The 19,359-nt window shown below is 37.0% G+C and overlaps 2 protein-coding genes across 2 annotated transcripts in view; one reads left to right on the forward strand and one right to left on the reverse strand.

Moving 5' to 3' along the window:
* tbck (TBC1 domain containing kinase) overlaps positions 1 to 4,653 on the reverse strand; it is a 54,705-nt gene extending 50,052 nt beyond the window's left edge. The window contains exons 1-3 of the mRNA XM_084103616.1: positions 4,514 to 4,653; positions 3,947 to 4,165; positions 1,455 to 1,527 (exon numbers count right to left, since the gene is read on the reverse strand). Of these exons, the coding sequence (XP_083959742.1) occupies positions 1,455 to 1,527; positions 3,947 to 4,139 (266 nt within the window). The 5' untranslated portion in view covers positions 4,140 to 4,165; positions 4,514 to 4,653. The remainder of the gene's footprint in view (positions 1 to 1,454; positions 1,528 to 3,946; positions 4,166 to 4,513) is intronic.
* A 40-nt stretch (positions 4,654 to 4,693) lies between these two features.
* aimp1a (aminoacyl tRNA synthetase complex interacting multifunctional protein 1a) lies at positions 4,694 to 18,935 on the forward strand. Its single transcript, XM_084103633.1, has 7 exons — positions 4,694 to 4,782; positions 7,335 to 7,468; positions 9,312 to 9,425; positions 9,870 to 10,031; positions 14,063 to 14,268; positions 16,153 to 16,321; positions 18,654 to 18,935. Coding segments are annotated over exons 1-7 (954 nt in total). The 5' UTR covers positions 4,694 to 4,780; the 3' UTR covers positions 18,821 to 18,935.
* Positions 18,936 to 19,359: the final 424 nt, after the last annotated feature.

The following is a 19,359-nucleotide window of genomic DNA, read 5'->3' on the forward strand; positions in this document are numbered from 1 at the left end:
TTCCTAATATTCTATAATATATTGAATACATAACAGTATATATAAAAATATACTGAATAGATTATTCAATGGAGTAGTGAAATATTCCTGGACTGATCGGTTTGACTGTAAATTGTCTCTTGATGTTTTATATTTTGTCTAAAATGTGAAGCTTTACTGGTTTAAATTTTTAGCATTTGCTCAGTCTATGGCAATAGTTTGAACTGATGACACATTGGCCCAATTCACACCTGCTATATTAACATTCATTATTTTCTTAAACTCTGATCCCAATGTCAATATTAATACAACATATTGTTATTATATATAATAGTGTGAGCCAAAACACAAACAACGATCAAATGCTTTCACAAAAAGAAAAGCTTTGCAAAAACTGTCCACAAGAAGAATTTGACAACGGTGTCAATAGCTTCCACATGAGAGCATACAAACCGCTAATGAATCTCAGAACAAAAAAAAAAAGCTCTGCCACAAATACCAATGGTTCTTTTGACCTGATAATGTAGAACAGATTCAAAATGATAAAACTGATAAAAACTAGTCACTGAGTGAAGTCTGAAGAATATGAACCGTTCAAATATGCCTTTCAGAAAATACTGTGGCAGTACCATGGTACAGTGTTAGCATCAAATGATAATACCATGGTACAGTTTGGACATTTATGTTGACTTTTTATTTCAAATAAATGCTGAATTAAAGTATTGTTACAAAAGATTTCTATTTCAAATAAAAGCTGTTCTTTGGAACCTTCCATTCGTCAAATAATTCATTATAACATAATAATAAATGTTTCTTGAGCAGCAAATAGGCATATTAGAATGATTTCTGAAAGATCATGTGACACTGAAGATATTGGAGTAACGGCTTTGGCCATTTCTAATCAAATTAACCCTCTGGGGTCAAGGGTTTTTTGGGGTCCTTGATATGTTTTGACATGCCCTGACATTTGTGCTTTTTTCAGTTGCTTATAAACATATTAATGGCAAAGGTGTAATTACACACTATTTAGCACAAACAGGGCTACCATAATATGTGAGCAACATGTATGTACATGTTTGTATTTTTGAGAGAATAATGTTTATGCATGGTTATTGAAATAAATAAAAATTAAAGTTTCTGAAATAAGCCCACAAAACACATACTAAATATGTGTCCACAATACTTTTGACTAATGGATGTTGTCGGCTAGAGTTTTTGCTTCAAAATGATCTGAAAATCATCCTGCCTAATAATTCACATAAAACAATACACTGATTAAAATTTTGTAAGACACTTTTTGTTTGGAAAGGCAATATGCGTGGGGGCGTGAATGATCATGAATAATGATGTGGTTCACACCTGAGAAGACAATTACCCGCATAATGAGCCTTTCATTCAGGTGACTTATATCCCAAACATTTGAACAATTGTGTGCGTTCATCGAGGTGCATTATTCAGTAGGTCTTGATTGTTACCTGACTGGTTTCCCCTGCTTCAGAAGATCTTTTAGGCTTTTTTCATAGTGCTCAGCAACAATAACCAGCCGTTCTGCAAAATAACAAGAAAACAAAGAGTTTAAAGCACGTAGTTGCAAAGATAACAAACACGGGAAAAAACATAATATACATGCATACATTTTTTGTATGATTATTTTGTGTTTTGGGATAGTTCACCCCAAAATTTTAATTTTCTCATCATTTACTTACCCTCAAGTTGTTCCAAACCTGTATGAGTTTCTTTCTTCTGTTGAACACAAAAGAAGATATTTTGAAGAATGTTGTAAATCAAACAAGTTGACAGGAGCCATTGACTTCCATGGTATTTTTTTCACACTATGAAAGTCAATGGCTACCGTCAACTGTTTGATTGCGTTCAACAGACGAAAGAAACTCATACAGGTTTGGAACAACATAAGGGTGAACTATCCCCTTTAAACTGGGTAATCTGGTTACCGTTCATGGGTGTACTAACTGTGACCTTATTGATAAGGATGGGGAATTGGCTCGCCGACACATGCGTAGTTGTTGTATGCGCAGGAGAAACATGTACAGTGTAAAAGAGAGTCGCCTTCATTATATAGTGCTTTATTCAATACAAATTGTTTCAAAGCAGCTTTACAGTGATACACAGGAAAATTATGATTTAATGATGCAAACTAACAAACATCAATTCTGCTGTAAAGCAGCTCTAAAAAGAAAATAGTGTCATTGTTTAGCTGAAGTCAGTTCAGTGTTGAATCTGTTCTGTTCAATAACCATCTAAAGTTCATGGATGAAATGAGTTCAGTTCAGCTATAGAGCACAGACAACAGTGATGTCATCGTCGTCTCAGTTCAGCTCTCATCCAAAACTAAAGGCATTGATGGTTCCATGAAGAACGTTTAACATCCATGGAATCTTTCCATTGCACAAGTGGAAAAAGGGTCTTTAGATTATCAAAATGTTATTCACGCTAAGAAAAAAGAATCTTTCAAGAACTTATATTGCACTTCCACACACACACAAAAAAAAAAACTTTTGGTACCTTGATTTTTAACAGTGCAACAAGAAAAGATATTCAGCATGCAAATATGCAACTGAAAAACATCCAGGAAATGTCACAATATCTAAAAAAACAAAAAAACAACAACACTTATTTTACAACTGCAGCTGCCCTGAAGCGTACAAGATTCTTGTTTACTATTCCCATTTTAATCAGCACAGTGAAGAATAATAAAAAACGTCTTCCCTAAAGACTTAAAAACTGATTTTCAATATCCTCAGAAATGAATATTCCCTCCAGCAAGATGATGACTTGTATTGAAGGTCATTTCTCAAACATGAAAGAAAGTTATAATAACTCTAATAAATCTGCATAATGTCATAAGGACTTCAAACACATGTGTTTGCATACACATGCATCGATCTCATAGGGCACACATGCATGAACCAAAGTGCATTGTGCATGATAAATACTGAACTAACAGCCATAAAGCAAACAAAGATAAAAAGAAACAATCTCGCAAAAGGATTCCGCACATGAATAATGCCATTAAACCACAGAGATAAAAATCACTAGGATAAAAGAGAATAAAACTCTGAAGAGCACCAGAAAACAAAACCAGACTTACGAGGCATTAAAAGGAAATAGAAAACATTTCAAATGAATGACTTGCAAAAACATGCCATGACATATTTCTTTTAATTTTAATATCTAGAGAGCAGGATGTCCAATAGACAGCTAACTAGATATGACAACAATCTGGGTAACATTTTACAATAAGGTTTCATTAGTTAACATGAACTAATAATGAACTGCACTTCTACAGCATTTATTAATCGTTGTTAATGTTAATTTCAACATTTACTAATACATTATTAAAATCAAAAGTTGTATTTGTTAACATTAACATGAACAAACAATGAACAGCTGTTTTTTATTAACTAACGTAAATAAAGATTAATAAATACTGTAACAAATGTATTGCTCATAGTTAGTTCATGTTAGTTAATACATTAAACGTTAACAAATGAAACCGTCTTGTAAAGTTTTACCACAATCTGATACATTTTGCACAAAAACTTTCTTGATCTGGAAAGCTCTATTATGATTGGATGCTTTTATTTACATAGTGCTTTATATCCTACAGAATGATTGTTTCAAAGCAGTTTTACAGTTGTAAACAGGAAAATAACTGTGAATATGGCAAGTTTATCAATTATAAAAAGACTTCAATTTAGGTTATAAAGCAGCTCAATTCAGTTTAATAGCAGTGCCAATGTTGCAAAGTTCATCAATTATGAAACAAAACGGTTTACAAGGAGAAAAGCCAACACATTTTTTAAAGATTCTGAGAGAGTAGCTGAATTGTTTTCAAGTTATATCTGTGAAATGAACTGTATTTACTATTATTTGCCGACGGACGGTCTTATTTGGGAATATTTGAGAGAAACACAGTGAACTAAAGCAAAGAAAGCCATGATCATACCATGCTTCCCTCTGGTGATGTCCACATATTGGCACAGTCTGGGATGGGTGATGGTCTTGAGGATCTGGAAGCGTCCCAGGATCTTGATGGAGTTTGGGGTGAGAGGAAGTCCATTGCTGCCACACACATCATGAGGAAGAGGAGAAGCGAAGAAGGTGGAGGCCCCCAGTTCAGCATCTCTGAGAGGCTTCATGACTCACCTGATGCTCAGCAAACACACTGACACGGAGCACAGAATACACTTATATATCGCTGAATACTTTTAAATGAATTTCGTACATTACTCTGTCATTCTGAAATCAGTCAGTATATTGTTTTCTTTTTAAATACAACATAAAATAGTTACTTACAACAGTTAATATACCAGGAGAATCATAACACTAAAACGTGTATGTTTCATCTTACAGCATAGCATAATATTTTGTCATGAACATGATTAAAACATAAACTAAACCAATAATATTTGACGATATGTAATTGGAGTACACTGTACACACATGCATTTCTGCATGCTTGCTGGCGCTTTGAACTGTGAATTACAAAAGCAAAATAAAATCAGCAGCATACCTGTTTATCTGAAATGAAAGACTGCTCCATTTGATTCACGTGTCCATTGATAATATCACAGGTATATATTTGTGATTTTGAGAGATCGGTGGAGTCTTCCGGAGACTGTAAACAGCTGAATCGCGTGGCGTGTTTATCCCGCGCCAGCGAACAGCTGAACGACACGTGACCGTGGCGTCATCACCCGTTGACGCCGGTGAGAGACGAGTGTGTGTGTGTGTGTGTAGCGTGTGGCTTTATAGCAAAGAAACATACGGTTGCAGTTGTATGTGAGTACTAGTGCACGAATACATGTTTTGTTTATTTGTCTATGTAATGTATTAGGAATGTAACTCTCTGTTATAGAGCTGCAGACGTACAAATATGCCGTGTTGTTGACCAACATGTGAGAAGTGACAGTCAGCACTGTATCTATAAAAAGACAATAATGTCATGATGATCCCCCTGTATGAATGTCACTACTCATATTATGGCACATTATGGTTAAATGTTCATCCTTGCGTAGAAATCTGCTGTGAAGGGTTAAAAAGTGAAACTGGTTTATCATAATTTATGATAACAGTAATAAAAATAAACATATTGTTATTTCCTTTCTGTGTTTGTAAGCTTAACATTTACGCTAATGTTCTTTGAAATTAACAATTCTTATTAACAATTCTTTCTTGCTTTCCGTATTTACTTTCACTTGCAGTATATGGTCTGTCAAACTAGTTCATTCACCTGTTCTGAACAAGTCACCGTATAAAAATGTATTTTTTTAAAGTGTTTTCTGTGTATATCCGACCGTTTCAGTTAAAATACATGGTAACACTTTGTTTTACAGTGTCTGTTACACGTTACATGTAGTTACTATAGTAATTATTACTATAATGGTGCATGCAACTAACCCTAAACCACTCCTTACCCCAATAGTAAGTACATGTAGTTAATTATTATTACTTAGTACTTAAATATATGACGACACTGTAACACGGGCACCTTCAAATCAAGTGTAACCAAATACATCATTGCAATTAATTTAGCAAATGTACAGTGCAATGTGTCATATTATTCTTATCATATTGCATGATTATACTTTTGCGCAGGCCACATATATATGGCTGAAAGCCTTTATCTTGTTTAACATAATAGAGTCCAGTTGCATGAAACATTTCCTACTTTTCAAATCAGTGAAGTGACTTAAAGCATGGAGGTGTTGTAAACCTTAATAAGTGTCATAGATGTGTATATAAATCAGAACTCCAGTTCTTTTATCTTAAAATGGGCATTATATGTTGGTTTTGCAAACCTTAAACTTAACAAATAAGTTATTTATTTGTTATATGTTCATATTTGTTATATTAATACGTATATATTAATAGTAATAAATCATAAATTAACAAAGTTGTTTTGGGTTCCTAATATGCAGTTATTTCGGGGACAATTACTGTTACATAGAATCATTCCTGTGGGATGCAAGTAGTTCCGAACTTCCGATAGTTGAGTATTTCTTAAAGATGAGTAACAGAGAATGAAGTCTTTATTGCGATATGACGGGGGCTGGTGGCCAATGGAAACGCTGACTAAAGTGCGTGGTCGTTATCTCCTCGCCATTCAGACTTGCATGAATGTGACAGCTGCTCCTGTAAGTGTTCACTGGTGTCGGATGTAACACATGGCCTTAAATGTCTTCAAGAGCACTGATGTTTTCATGGTTCCTTTCACAGATGCCGTTTTGGTTGCATTTCACAAATTTTATATCCGTTGCATGGCTTACATTCTCATTTATTGGCTGTCATGCGACGCCGGTGACCACTGCTGGAAGTGTTTTGGGCTCCGGCTCGGCCCCGGGACACGTTTTCAGGGGTTATGCAAATGAAAACAGTCCTGTCATGGAGCTCATAAATTCTTCCACCACAGGCCCATTTAAAGCAGTTCAAGAACTTCAAAAACAAGAGACTTTGATCCACGATATTATCAACTCCAGCTTTTTTGTGTTTCTAATTTCCTCATCTGAACTCTCTGTTTTCATCCCGCGCCAGCTGTTGTTTTCCAGCACCACCCTGCACTATGTGTTATGATGTGTTCTTCTCTTTTCCTACGCCTTGTAAAAAATCCCTTAGTCCTTTTGCAGGGGATGAGCCGAAGCCAAATGTGTAATGTGTCCATGTTCCTTCACCAGCTGTCTTTTGACTGAATGGGAATTGTTGTTTGATCCATTGTGGACCCAAAGAGGATTCCTCAATCAAAACGCTTTTATAGTGGCGGCAGGGGCCGAGAGGACAGTGACGCAATCGTGCAGGATTTGTCTCCTCGTGGACATGAGAACACACACATTTAGATGCCACATGGCTTGATCTCCATCCTCTTCCTTGTTCGGGAATATGGTTGTTGACGAACTTCAACTTGGCGATTCAAATGGTCTAATGGTACTGAAGTGAGAATGCAAAGTAGGGTTCACTGGGAATAGGATGTAGAATGTACTCTTTGATGAGGTTTTCACATGTTGTTTGGCGTCTAGCCGATCTATTGTTAAGCATCTGGCTGGTGTCAGACGTTTCATTATGATTCCCCTTCATGGAAGGGGTTTAGGACAGAAAGTTGGCCACATATCGGTATAAATTACAAATTAAAGCACTGTGTAAAGTTTGCCAAAACACCTCATGTTTATGAGCGCCAAAGATCTGAAAGATCTCATTTAAAGAGGTCATGCTCTCTCGAGTGCCGCATATTCCCAAGCACAGATAGGATGTCCCAGAGGATCTTTTTTTTTTTAAGCATGTTTATGAGTGACTAAGAGTTCTTACCGCGTTTGATCTTTCCCTTTGGCTTGATTTTCCAGGTTCCTGGTACGATCTCTTTTCAGGATGTCTGGCCACACACCCTCACTCATGAGACTGGAACAGAAGGCTGCGGAGGCTGAGCAGCTCATCGAATACCTCAAGCAGCAGGTCCAGCTGCTGAAAGAGAAAGCCAGTAAGCGGATGCATGAGGCGTGCATGTGTGTTCATGCAATGAGATTGCGGGTCAATGAGAAATACAAATGCCAGAGATGATGAAAAGTAGAAAGAGAAGGAACATCTTAAAAATCGAGTTCAAATGCAAGTGCCAACATTCGCTTTCATGGAGGTTTCATACATTTATTACAACAACAAAAAAAAGTTAAGCAGAAATATTAAAATAGAAATGTACGGAAGCCCTGAACCGCAATGTAAAAAAAAAAAAATCAGTAAAAAAAAAAAAAAATGCTATCATTTCGAGATTAAAGTCGAAATGTTTTGAGGTTAAAGTCGAAATGTTTTGAGGTTAAAGTCGAAATGTTTTGAGGTTAAAGTCGAAATGTTTCGAGAATAAAGTCGAAATGTTTCGAGAATAAAGTCGACATGTTTCGAGAATAAAGTCGACATGTTTCGAGAATAAAGTCGAAATGTTTCGAGAATAAAGTCGACATGTTCCGAGAATAAAGTCGACATGTTCCGAGAATAAAGTCGACATGTTTCGAGAATAAAGTCGACATGTTTCGAGAATAAAGTCGACATGTGTCGAGAATTAAGTCGACATGTTTCGAGAATAAAGTCGAAATGTTTCTAGAATAAAGTCGACATGTTTCGAGAATAAAGTCGACATGTTTCGAGAATAAAGTCGACATGTTTCGAGAATAAAGTCGACATGTTTCGAGATTAAAGTCGACAATGTTCCGAGAATAAAGTCGACATGTTTCGAGATTAAAGTCGACATGTTCCGAGAATAAAGTCGACATGTTCCGAGAATAAAGTCGACATGTTTCGAGAATAAAGTCGACATGTTTCGAGATTAAAGTCGACAATGTTCCGAGAATAAAGTCGACATGTTTCGAGATTAAAGTCGAAATGTTTCGAGAATAAAGTCGACATGTTCCGAGAATAAAGTCGACATGTTCCGAGAATAAAGTCGACATGTTCCGAGAATAAAGTCGACATGTTCCGAGAATAAAGTCGACATGTTTCGAGATTAAAGTCGACATGTTTCGAGATTAAAGTCGACATGTTTCGAGATTAAAGTCGACATGTTTCGAGATTAAAGTCGACATGTTTCGAGATTAAAGTCGACATGTTTCGAGATTAAAGTCGACATGTTTCGAGATTAAAGTCGACATGTTTCGAGATTAAAGTCGACATGTTTCGAGATTAAAGTCGACATGTTTCGAGATTAAAGTCGACATGTTTCGAGATTAAAGTCGACATGTTTCGAGATTAAAGTCGACATGTTTCGAGAATAAAGTTGAAAAGTCAACCTTTTAAAGTCAAACTTTTGAACGGCAAAAAATAAAATGCCTTTGTGTGTTGCTTAAAGCACAAAAACTTTAATTTAGTGGATATTTCCTATATAAAAGAAATAGTTCTCCCAAAATGAAAACTCTGTCATAATTTACTCACCCTCAAGTATGTGTATGAATTTATTCTTCACATACAAGAAAGAATAAAATTTCTTTCTTCTGCTGAACACAAAAGAAGATATTTTGAAGAATGTCGGTAACCAAACAGTTGATTTCCCCATTGACTTCCATAGTATTTTTTTTTTCCCATGCTATTGAAGTCAATGGGCCATGGACCTGTTTCGTTACCGACATTCTTCAAAATATCTTCTTTTGTGTTCAGCAGAAGAAAGACATTTTTCTTTCTAAGGTTTGAAACAACTTAAGGGTGAGTAAATGATGACAGAATTTCCATTTTTGGGTGAACTATCCCTTTAATAATATTTTAAACAGGACTGCATCCTTATTTGTCACTTCTGAATTGATGTGTGTTTGTCTTGTTCTAATAAATGTTGTTTTGTGTAGTTGTGCAGGCCACAGTGAAAGAGGAGAAGAAACTGATGGTGGAGAACGCCAAGCTCAAGAAGGACATTGAGGACCTGAAGAAACAACTTTTTGAAATGGAAAGAAGTAGAGGAGGTATCATATCACATAACACACTATTCTTGCTGATGTTCTTTAAATAATGAAGTACTAAGATGCTGAACTTGAAAACATACTGTAACTTTTAGAATTCAAAACTTCTACAGTCCAGAATTAAACGCATGACCACCCACATTTAAACATCAATGATGCCTGCTGGGTGGTCAGAAACTCCTAAACACAGAACTAATGTTAAAAATAAAATATGAAAAAGTTAGCCAGACTTTGTGCTGTTCCTTGTTATATTCATAGTTAGTTACAGGTGGTATTAGAGGGAGGGACATTCTCATTCTTGAGAGCATTTGAGTGGATACAAATCTGTGCAGTGCAAGATGAGTGTTAATATAGTGCCTTCAAATTAGTAAACAAACCTTCACCTTGTGGTGAGTATTTGGGATTGTTTTTCTAATGATAAAGAAGTCAAATAATTGTTCTTCGCAGTGACAGAGGTGGCCATGCCTTCAGCGGAGCCCAGCATCCAGTGTGTCTCTAAACCGACAGCCGCAGAGCCCCCTGCCCCAGCAGCCCCTTCTGCTCCCGCAACAAAAACACCACCTGCCAAAAACAACGATGACGCGAAAAAGATGAAAGCTGAGAAGAAGGGTAAGCATACTTTTGAGATTAATAGTATGACATTTCCTTTTATAACAGTTCATCTCTGCAGTGGCAAAGTTTCCAGGCATTCCTGTTGATTCATTTGCAACACCATCCAAAACTTTTGCATTATCAGAGCTTTATTTTAAGGTGTTACTGTGTAATTATGCATTTAATGCCAAAATAGGCTTTCAATAAAACTTGGCTGCCTATAGAGAAAGTTAGAGAGCACCTTTCTCTATAGGCAGCCAAGTTTTATTGAAAGCCTATTTTGGCATTAAATGCATAATTACACAGTAACACCTTAAAATAAAGCTCTGACAATGCAAACGTTTTGGATGGTATTGCAAATGAATCAACAGCAATGCCTGCTACCCAATACCCAATTGGTAGGAAAACTTCAACACCCACAATGCACTTGGGCATGTTGGGCCACTCCCTTCAGTCTGCTATGGATACGCCGCGGCCTTACTAGTCAAATACCGCCTTGCTTTAGTAGGACATACTACTTAGCAAACTTTTAGTCATAATGGTGTTGACTTGTATTGTTCCCACGTGAAAGAATTCAAAAAGTGAACGTTTAGCAGGAGTGAGTTACTATCGGTTTCCAGTGAAGGATCCAGCGCGTTGTTGGCAGCGTCTAAAAGCTGCAAAGAATCGTGAATACGGACAGAACGCCACAATGGAAAATCTGAAAAACCTCGGTGTTTTATTGTCAACTTCAAACTGGATGACCACAAACACAGAGTTTTAGGCCAAACGGAGGGGAAAAACTGAAAGAAACTGCCATTTTGTCATTTCCGCCCGTACAGGTAAGAAAGCTTCCATTTTTACCATAATGCTGTTTAAAGAGTAGACAGAGTACGATATAATTTTCAGGGCTAAACCTAGTTTTTGCTAAACAATAACTGTTCTGTTAATATTAACCCTCTGTCGATCCGACTGTCCATGGACAGGGATACAAAAATGTGTTATAATTAGTAGTTTTCACGAAAGCCTTGGAACTAGGTTTTGTGTCACACGGTGGACTTTTCCGACAAATAAACGTGATTTTTTCATTGCGGAGAATAAGTAAATATTGTTTACAATACAAGGTGGGTCGCAAATCGGTGAAGTTACTGAGCAGTATTAATTAGGTTTAGGATTAAGTTTGGTTTAGGACAAGGACACTGTAAAATAAAGTGTTATCGGAGAAAGTGTCTATAACAGGACCATAAATAAAGCTAATTATTTAGGGTAGGCTGTCGTGTCTAGGGGTGAATTGAATTTTTGGGGAATATGTGAATGATTCACTCCAGTGTTTCTCAACTGGTGGGTCGCGGAGTGTGCAGTCAAACTAACAAACGTGATTTTCTGATGCAAGACTTTTATTTTGAAAGATGTGCATGAAAGCTGTTATCTCTCCTGCCAGACACAGTTTAAGTAAAGAGTGCCTGGGTAAAAACGCGTTGTCCTGATTCAGTATCTGCGGTCAGATGAGATGTTGTCAGGCTATATGTCAGTGTCAGAATTTGCATTTGCATTTGCACAGTTTGAGAAGAGACCAGATGCAGGTCAAACTCATTTGGGTTACAGTCAGATCTGAAGGCAAACCAGATTTAAAGACGTCACTATTGTCTTCGGGTTGTTACATTTCATAAGTATTCATATCCTAAAGAACAGAGCATATGAAATTAATCAGATTTCCTTTCATGGTTATTTATTATGAAAATGATTTTCATTTCAAATCACTTAAATCCCTTCAACTTGGAACACTCTGTTCATATCTGAGTATCTGAGTACAAAAATCACAGAGCATGTTTGTGCATTATTGGGCTGAGGGAAAAACAAGTTAACTTGTGTGTTTCTCTGACATTCCTGTGGGCCAGATGTCAAAAGCAGTTTAATAATTCTCAAGTGTGCCTCTCCTCCTTCAGTGTTGATGAATGCTGTGTTTCGGCGTGGTTGAAAGCCTCTCTTGCACCTGTATTTCATGCATATCTCTTTCTTGGCAGTGCTATGGCTCGTCACATTAAGAGGACTAGGAGGAATCTTGGCACGTTTTCTTCTAGACTTAAATTAGGGCTGTGTGATTAATCAAAATCACAATTGAAATTATAAAAACCACAAAAGCCTGTGATTGAATTAATTATATGCAGGGTCTGACTCTGCATGCAAAAGTGAAGGGTCGTCTACTACTCTAGTTTTTCCTCTTTAAAGGTTTGGAATAAAAAGCTGTTGACAACTTTACGTGGAATTTAAAAGGTGTTCTGTGAAAGCGAAGAGGGTTTTACCAGGCCGCATTGCAATGCTACGTGAAAGTGAATAATTATGGAAAAAATAAAACATTTATACTGGGACTTTCCACAAAAATAAAATGCATTTCTGTGACTTTTTCAAGCGTTAAAGTCAAACATTAAACAAGAGATATGTTAGATAAAACTGATATGAAACTGGCATGAAAAATTTCAAATACATCAAATGTCTGTATAAAATAAATACAGTTTACAGTCAACATGGTCAAACATTTGAGACCAATATGGGTTTTTATGGGTAAGAAGGTAATTTTGTTTATTAACGATTTTAACTACCCAAAGCCTAATGTTTAGGTGGGGGGAAGGCATAATAATAACAATTTGATCAAATTATATAAAAATATATATATTTGTTTAATTGTATAATTTTATTTGTAATAAACTAATTATTATTAAATATAGTGCTACTAACATTAAAATTGGGAATCCCTAATCCTCTCTCAAAAATGTATTCCTGTGATCAAAGCTGAATTTTCAGCATCATTACTCCAGTCTTCAGTGTCACATGATCCTTCAGAAATCACTCTAATATGATGATTTGCTGCTCAAGAAACATTTCTTACTATTATGAATGTTGAAAACAGTTGTGCTGATTAATATTTTTCAAGCATTTTTTTTTTTAGAGTCAATGTACGTTTTTATTGTCACTTGATAAAAGGATCCTTGCTAAATAAAAGTATAAATTCTTTATTTAAAGTAATTTCAATGACCCCAAACTTTTGAACTGTAGCGCTTGTATAGGCTAGCCATTTTCATTTCAAGATTTGCAGGGTGGTGGTCCAAAACAGTGTCCCCTGACCTCATATGTCCGGAAACCGTGATAAAGTTGTACACTTTTTCAAATGACTGGTGTGATTAGAAACAAACGCCATACTGAAGCCATTGTTGGCAGAGTTGTTTCGAGTAAAGCTCGAAAACAGATCAGAAATGACAAGCCTGGATAATTTACATGGCTTGAAAAGTGTCCCAACAGCTCCCTGGGGAACAATGTGCAAAGCTAAAAATATCTATCAAAGAGCTGCCTTAAAAACACCTCACAAACTAAAAGCACATTTCCTCCGGGTCGACGTGTACTGTAATAAAACCCCAGAATGACACGGTGTGCTGATGTTGCTTAGCCTGGTAATACCAAACTCTGCTACTTCGCTTTGCTTCGTAGACAGAGTCTGGCATGGCATAATTGAAAAGCGTTTTCTTTCTCGCGGGGGGACGCTTGTCTGAAGTTTAAAATCATTGGTTACCCGTAAGCCAATCACATAACGTTTGGTTATGGCGTGTGTTATGCGCATGCTCAGCCGCATCTAACTTCCACTGTAAACACATGTATGATGCGAAAACAAAACCATCGAGCGAAATACCAGAGTGAACATGGCTGTGAACGACGTTTGCAGATTATGTGAAGTAAATCTACGCATCCACGGTACAATCAGTGTCTACGTCGTCACAGCTCTCAGCCCGCCCTCTGTTCGTTGATTGGCCGGCTGTTTTAAGGCCGGAGGAAAACGGAAAGCTATTACGCTGTCTCAGACTGAGTACAGAAGCGAAATGAAATTGAGCGGAAGTACGAAGTCTGACGTAGTCAGGCTAGATGTTGCTGCAATGTCTGTAACAGCAGTACATACACAGCTTGTGCTTTTCACAGATATTTATGGTGTGTTATTTGATGATTCATAATTTAGCAATTCCGTTCCGATTTACAAACACAAAAATATCTGAAAGACACATTCTGATGCGCTTTTGGTCCAGGTGAGAAGAAAGAGAAGAAGCCAGCGGCGCCGCCTCAGGAAGAGGCAAAAGTTGACGTGTCCCGACTGGATTTGCGGGTGGGCCGCATCATCAGCGCAGAGAAGCACCCTGACGCCGACTCTCTCTACGTTGAGCAGGTGGATGTGGGCGACGCGGCTCCACGCACTGTTGTCAGTGGCCTGGTCAAACACATCCCTCTGGAGCAGGTATCCATATCTAACACCTGTGTTTATCACGGTCATCGTTACAGAAATCACTGAAATGCAACACATCATTTATCGCATTTATAACGCGCCTTAATTCATTTCATAATTGCACTTAATTGTTTTTTTCAGTTATTATCAGTGCATTTAATTTTCATTGTTAGATCTGACTGATTATGCAATTTTCAGTTCACTAAAATTAAAAGCCCACTGAAGTGTCTTGGAACGCGCAGCTTTGTATGATGCGTTGACATAATTTCCACTGAAACAGGAAGCTAAGGTGGGACATATTGAATGGCTCCTCCCACTTTTCATATAGCCAATAGCATTTAGTTTACCCAGACAGCAACACAGTGTTGGCCCAGATCCGGGCCACATCTGATACATGTGGATTACACTTGTACCAGATGTGGGCCAGATCTGGCCCGACACTATGTTGTTAGCGAATCCGAGCACTGATGATACGTTGGATTTAATAGTAGAGGATTAATTCATTTCATTCTTAACCAACGTACAGTTGGAAAGCAGAATAAAACTTGAGCGTTCGTGCAACCGAACACACATCTCCAACCCATATTGCACCGTGACGTGTCAACGGTCGCTTTGGTCAGGTGGTATTTATAGCATAGGGGGCGGGATGCTTCAGATTCTTGAGAGCATTTGATTGGACAGAAGTTGTGATGAGAAGCTGAAGTCCGTGATTCATTTTAGCGGAAGTGAGAGACTAAGTTTTGAATGCTTGTTTCTCCTAAATGTGAATTTTGTCATTGTTTTGAAACACACCAGCTTATTCATAACCTTAAGGCTAACATATTCATACTAAAAGCTAAAAAAAACTTACATTTTGATTTCAGGGTGTCTTTAAATTGTCCCTCCAGTTACATTTGTCTTCAGTAAATTGAAAGAAATATCGTTTACTCTTTATTTTATGGTAATGCTGCTACAGTGTAATTACACAAATAAGTACTGAGTAATATTAATTAATTAATTATTAGTACTTACTGTAGTTTAAGTACAGTACTAGTGTTTAACTAGTGAAGCTTACTTATTTAATTATGCATAATGTACTGTTATTACATGCAAGTGTCACCTTGAATTAAAATGTTACTGAAACACGAAACAAACTGAATCATGGCCAAATCTCCAGTTGTAATCAAGCTAATATTTACACCCCTACTAGACTGTTATGCAATAGTCTGAAGTTACATGAACACTGTACGCCTCGCTATTGTACCTGAGAGCAATCTTTGTTTGCCATAAAAAGAATGCTTTTGTTGATTAGGTGTTATGTGTCAGAATATTGTGAAGGGGGATATTTCAGTTTTACCGTTCTCACATAAAACGTCTGCACTAGCACGATTCATGCGGGTCCATAAACCTGCTCCATGCAGACAGATCGGTCTCCTGTGTTTTATTTTCCAGAACCCCGAGTTTATGATTTGTTTAGGGGATTCCTAGCAGCTCGTCAGAAATTCTAATTACACCTATAAAACGCATCTGTTTCCTTCATTCATTTAATCGTGTAGGGTTTCCACCCCTCTGGTTATGACTACATCACAGTTGCTTTATGTATGTTTGTGCATTTATAGAGTTGAAATGATATTGAATGTCCACAGTTCGTTAAATACAGGATTTGAGATGAATGAGATTGCTTATTGCATGTATTGAGTTTATTAATTTTGTTAGGGCTCTGTTTTGTTCTGCCTCCCTTGTTCTTGGTTATAAAAACGAATAATTCAGCTATTATGAAGTTGCCCAGCTGTTCCTTATTATGCAGTATGTTGTTGATATTTTTGGACCATTGCATAATTTATCTTTCTGCCATGCAATAAAAAGTCAAACATTTAATTGATCGTTATTCCTTATTCTGGATTCCTCCATCTTCAGATGCAGAATCGTATGGCTGTGCTGCTATGCAACCTGAAGCCTGCTAAGATGAGAGGCGTGTTGTCTCAGGCCATGGTCATGTGTGCCAGCTCTCCGGAGAAAGTTGAAATCCTGGATCCCCCGAGTGGAGCCGTGGCTGGAGACAGGGTTTCCGTCCAGGCCTTCCCAGGTAACGTTTCATATTAATACACAAACGTACTGCAATGAAATACGAGATTACCTCTATCTCTACCTCTTATTCTGCGTGCCTCATGCTGGTTTATTAAAGGAATATCTCTCATAAAAATCAAAGTTCTGCTATGATTTAATCGCCCTCATGTCATTCCGAAACCAGTATGAGTTTCTTTCTTCCATGAGACACGAAAGTAGACGTTAGGCAAAATGTTGACGCTGCTCTTTTCAAAAACACAAACAAAAATGAAACGAGCATATGGTGACCAGCAGCTGTCATGATCTAAAAACTGCATTAAAATATCATAAAATTGATTTATATAATGCATGCACTATATTCCAAGTTTTCTGAAGCCATATAAAAGCTTTTGCCATAGCTCTCAAACTTCTTTTGCATCATTGACCTGCCACAATATCTTGTTAGGATGAAGATTTTACAGGTTGGCCATTTAATATGTCATTCAGATGGTCTCTTTCTTCCAGTCCAAGTTCAGCTATAATAAGCTGTAATGTAATCCAGCCTTCTCATGACGGTAGTCAAACATCTTGCTATGCCACTTTAGGGGGTACAGATTCTCAAGGCTGTTGTTTAACCGCAATTCTCCCTTTGAAATCTTAAGATCTTGATGTTCCGTGTTTCTTAACTGGAATGCACTGGACAAACCCTAGGCGTTATACATACACTAAATGACTGGATCACATGCAACCAGATTTTCAAGTCGTTGAGAACACAAACTCGCACAGAAATGTGTGCCTCGTGACAAATGAAAACAATGTGCTCTAAAATCAGCTCAAATTATCTAACATGTTGGATCCCCTCGTATTCTGAGTCTGTGCACATCACGCAATTTCTGTAAAATCTCTGTGCTCTGCACAATAATAGACTTCATTATTCGGCAATTCGATTGCAAAGACACGATTGGATGAGAACTGAACTGAGCTGGATGATTCTGATGATCACTGTTTTCTCCAGAGCTGCTTTATTGCTAAATTGAACTAAGTTCATAATTTATTAACTTTACACAGTTATTGAACCGAACTGAATCAACACTGAACTGATTTCAACTGACTAACGTCTTTTTAGAGCTGATTTTTCCTGTTTATCACTGTAAATCTGCTTTGAAACAATCTGCATTTTATAAATAAAGGTCACTTGACTTGTTCAGAATGTAAATCTGGACAAAAATCTGGAAAAAGTTGCGTAGCGTATTCAAGCCTTTAGTTGTTTGCATTCATCTACACAAACTGCTAATATTATTTTCCCATTAAAAATAAAGAGCAAATTCCTCAGTGCTTTGGGGAACCTCACAAACAATCCAAATTTTATTCTCAAGATGCGAAATATGGTGGATCTGGCATGCATGCGATTTGGAAGAGTGCGACATTCGTGTTTGAGCACAATAACTAATGGGAAGATTCCCAGGATTTGTGTGAATGTGGAGCGCAGAAGTGGACCATCTGCACGGGACACAGTGAGAATAATGTCTCTTTCACCTTCCCAGCTCTTCCTCGTGTTCCCTTTTGGCTGAAAAAGCCTAAGATGTTGTCCCGTTTTTTTGGGGGGTTTTTTCACAGTAAATCACAGTTGTTGTTCGAACACAAAGCACGTAGCAGGAATAAGGCAGTTCTCCAAATTCCTCCAGTTGTTGGGAGTCATAAAATGACATTTACAACAACAACAAAATGGCAATAATGAGACAATAATTACAGGGAGAGGGATTACAGACACCAATTTTTATATTACGTCTTTTACTTCCTTTTCTACTCTTTCTTCTTGTGTTCTGCTTGTTCTTTTTATGAATTGCCATGCAATTATTTGATATTCTCTCATGCAAAAGTCTCTGGGATTTGTTGAGGTTTTCTTTTGTATTTCTTGCATGCATCTGTACCTGTCCTGTAGTCATTAAAAGTAATAGGGACAGACTGTGACCTTTCTTTTTTTGTACCGTTATGGTGGTTGTGAAAAGGTCAGCGCTAGAATATTAGACGCATAAAACCAGGATCCCTGTCTTGCATTTAAATCAAGTGTTTGGATTCATTTTGGTTTGATTTATGTCTGCTTATTGTAGGTAGTAGCAAAAACAGGTGTCTTTATCTGGTTTCCATGAGTCCTTGAGTTTTGGAGCATCCCGCTTCGGCTCAGCTTGATTTTAATGGAACGGAGTCACTTTAAACTCGTTCTAGATTAATTATGAGTCAGCCTGTTGAAGTGGATGTTAATGACACCCCGAGATGATTTCAAAACCGGCTTTGTTTTCAGTCTTTTTGCAGCTGTTGGGAAAACTAATCACTAATGAGTAATGACACTTTTTTTTTTTTTTTTGGCCTAGGTGAGCCTGACAAGGAGCTGAACCCTAAGAAGAAAGTGTGGGAGCAGGTCCAGCCAGACTTGCGCACCGATGACCAATGTGTGGCCACTTACAAGGGCGCTGCCTTCAAGGTCGCTGGCAAAGGAGTGTGCAGAGCTCAGACAATGAGTAACAGCGGTATCAAATAGAAACTTCTGGGTGATTTCCTTCAGTGAGAAGGCTGATTTTCTAACTCAGTCTAGACCTCTCTAACTATGCTGAATGAAGGGACACGTTTGAGAATAATAAAGTCTTTAAATATTTTCTTTTGAACGTCTTTATTTCTTGGTATGTATGCACTGAACCGTCAATAGATATGTTTTTTTGGTAACACTTTACAATAAGGTCTCATTTGTTAATATTAGTTCATGTATTAACTAACGATTAGCAATACATTTGTTACTGTATGTATTCATTTCCATTAATGTTAGTTAATACAAATAGTTAAATTCACAATGCATTAATGTTAACAAATACAACATTTGATTTTAATACTGTATTAGTATATGTTGAAATTGAAATGATCTAAAATTAATAAATGCTGTAGAAGTATTGTTCATTCTTTGTTCATGTCAACTAAATTTCTTTACTGTTAACTAATGAAACCTTATTGTAAAGTGTTGTAATGATTCAAATTCTAACTTTAAAATAAGTTTTTCACATATTAATTCAGGTATATTATTTTACA

Source organism: Abramis brama (assembly GCF_963993115.1).
Source record: "Abramis brama genome assembly, chromosome: 2".
Lineage (NCBI taxonomy): Eukaryota > Metazoa > Chordata > Actinopteri > Cypriniformes > Leuciscidae > Abramis > Abramis brama.

What these genes read in the sequence shown, in the direction of transcription:
- aimp1a (XM_084103633.1), top strand. An exon ending in GCTGCTGAAAGAGAAAGCCA is followed by an intron (nt 7,469 to 9,311) that starts GTAAGCGGATGC and finishes TGTTTTGTGTAG; the next exon opens with TTGTGCAGGCCACAGTGAAA. An exon ending in AATGGAAAGAAGTAGAGGAG is followed by an intron (nt 9,426 to 9,869) that starts GTATCATATCAC and finishes TGTTCTTCGCAG; the next exon opens with TGACAGAGGTGGCCATGCCT.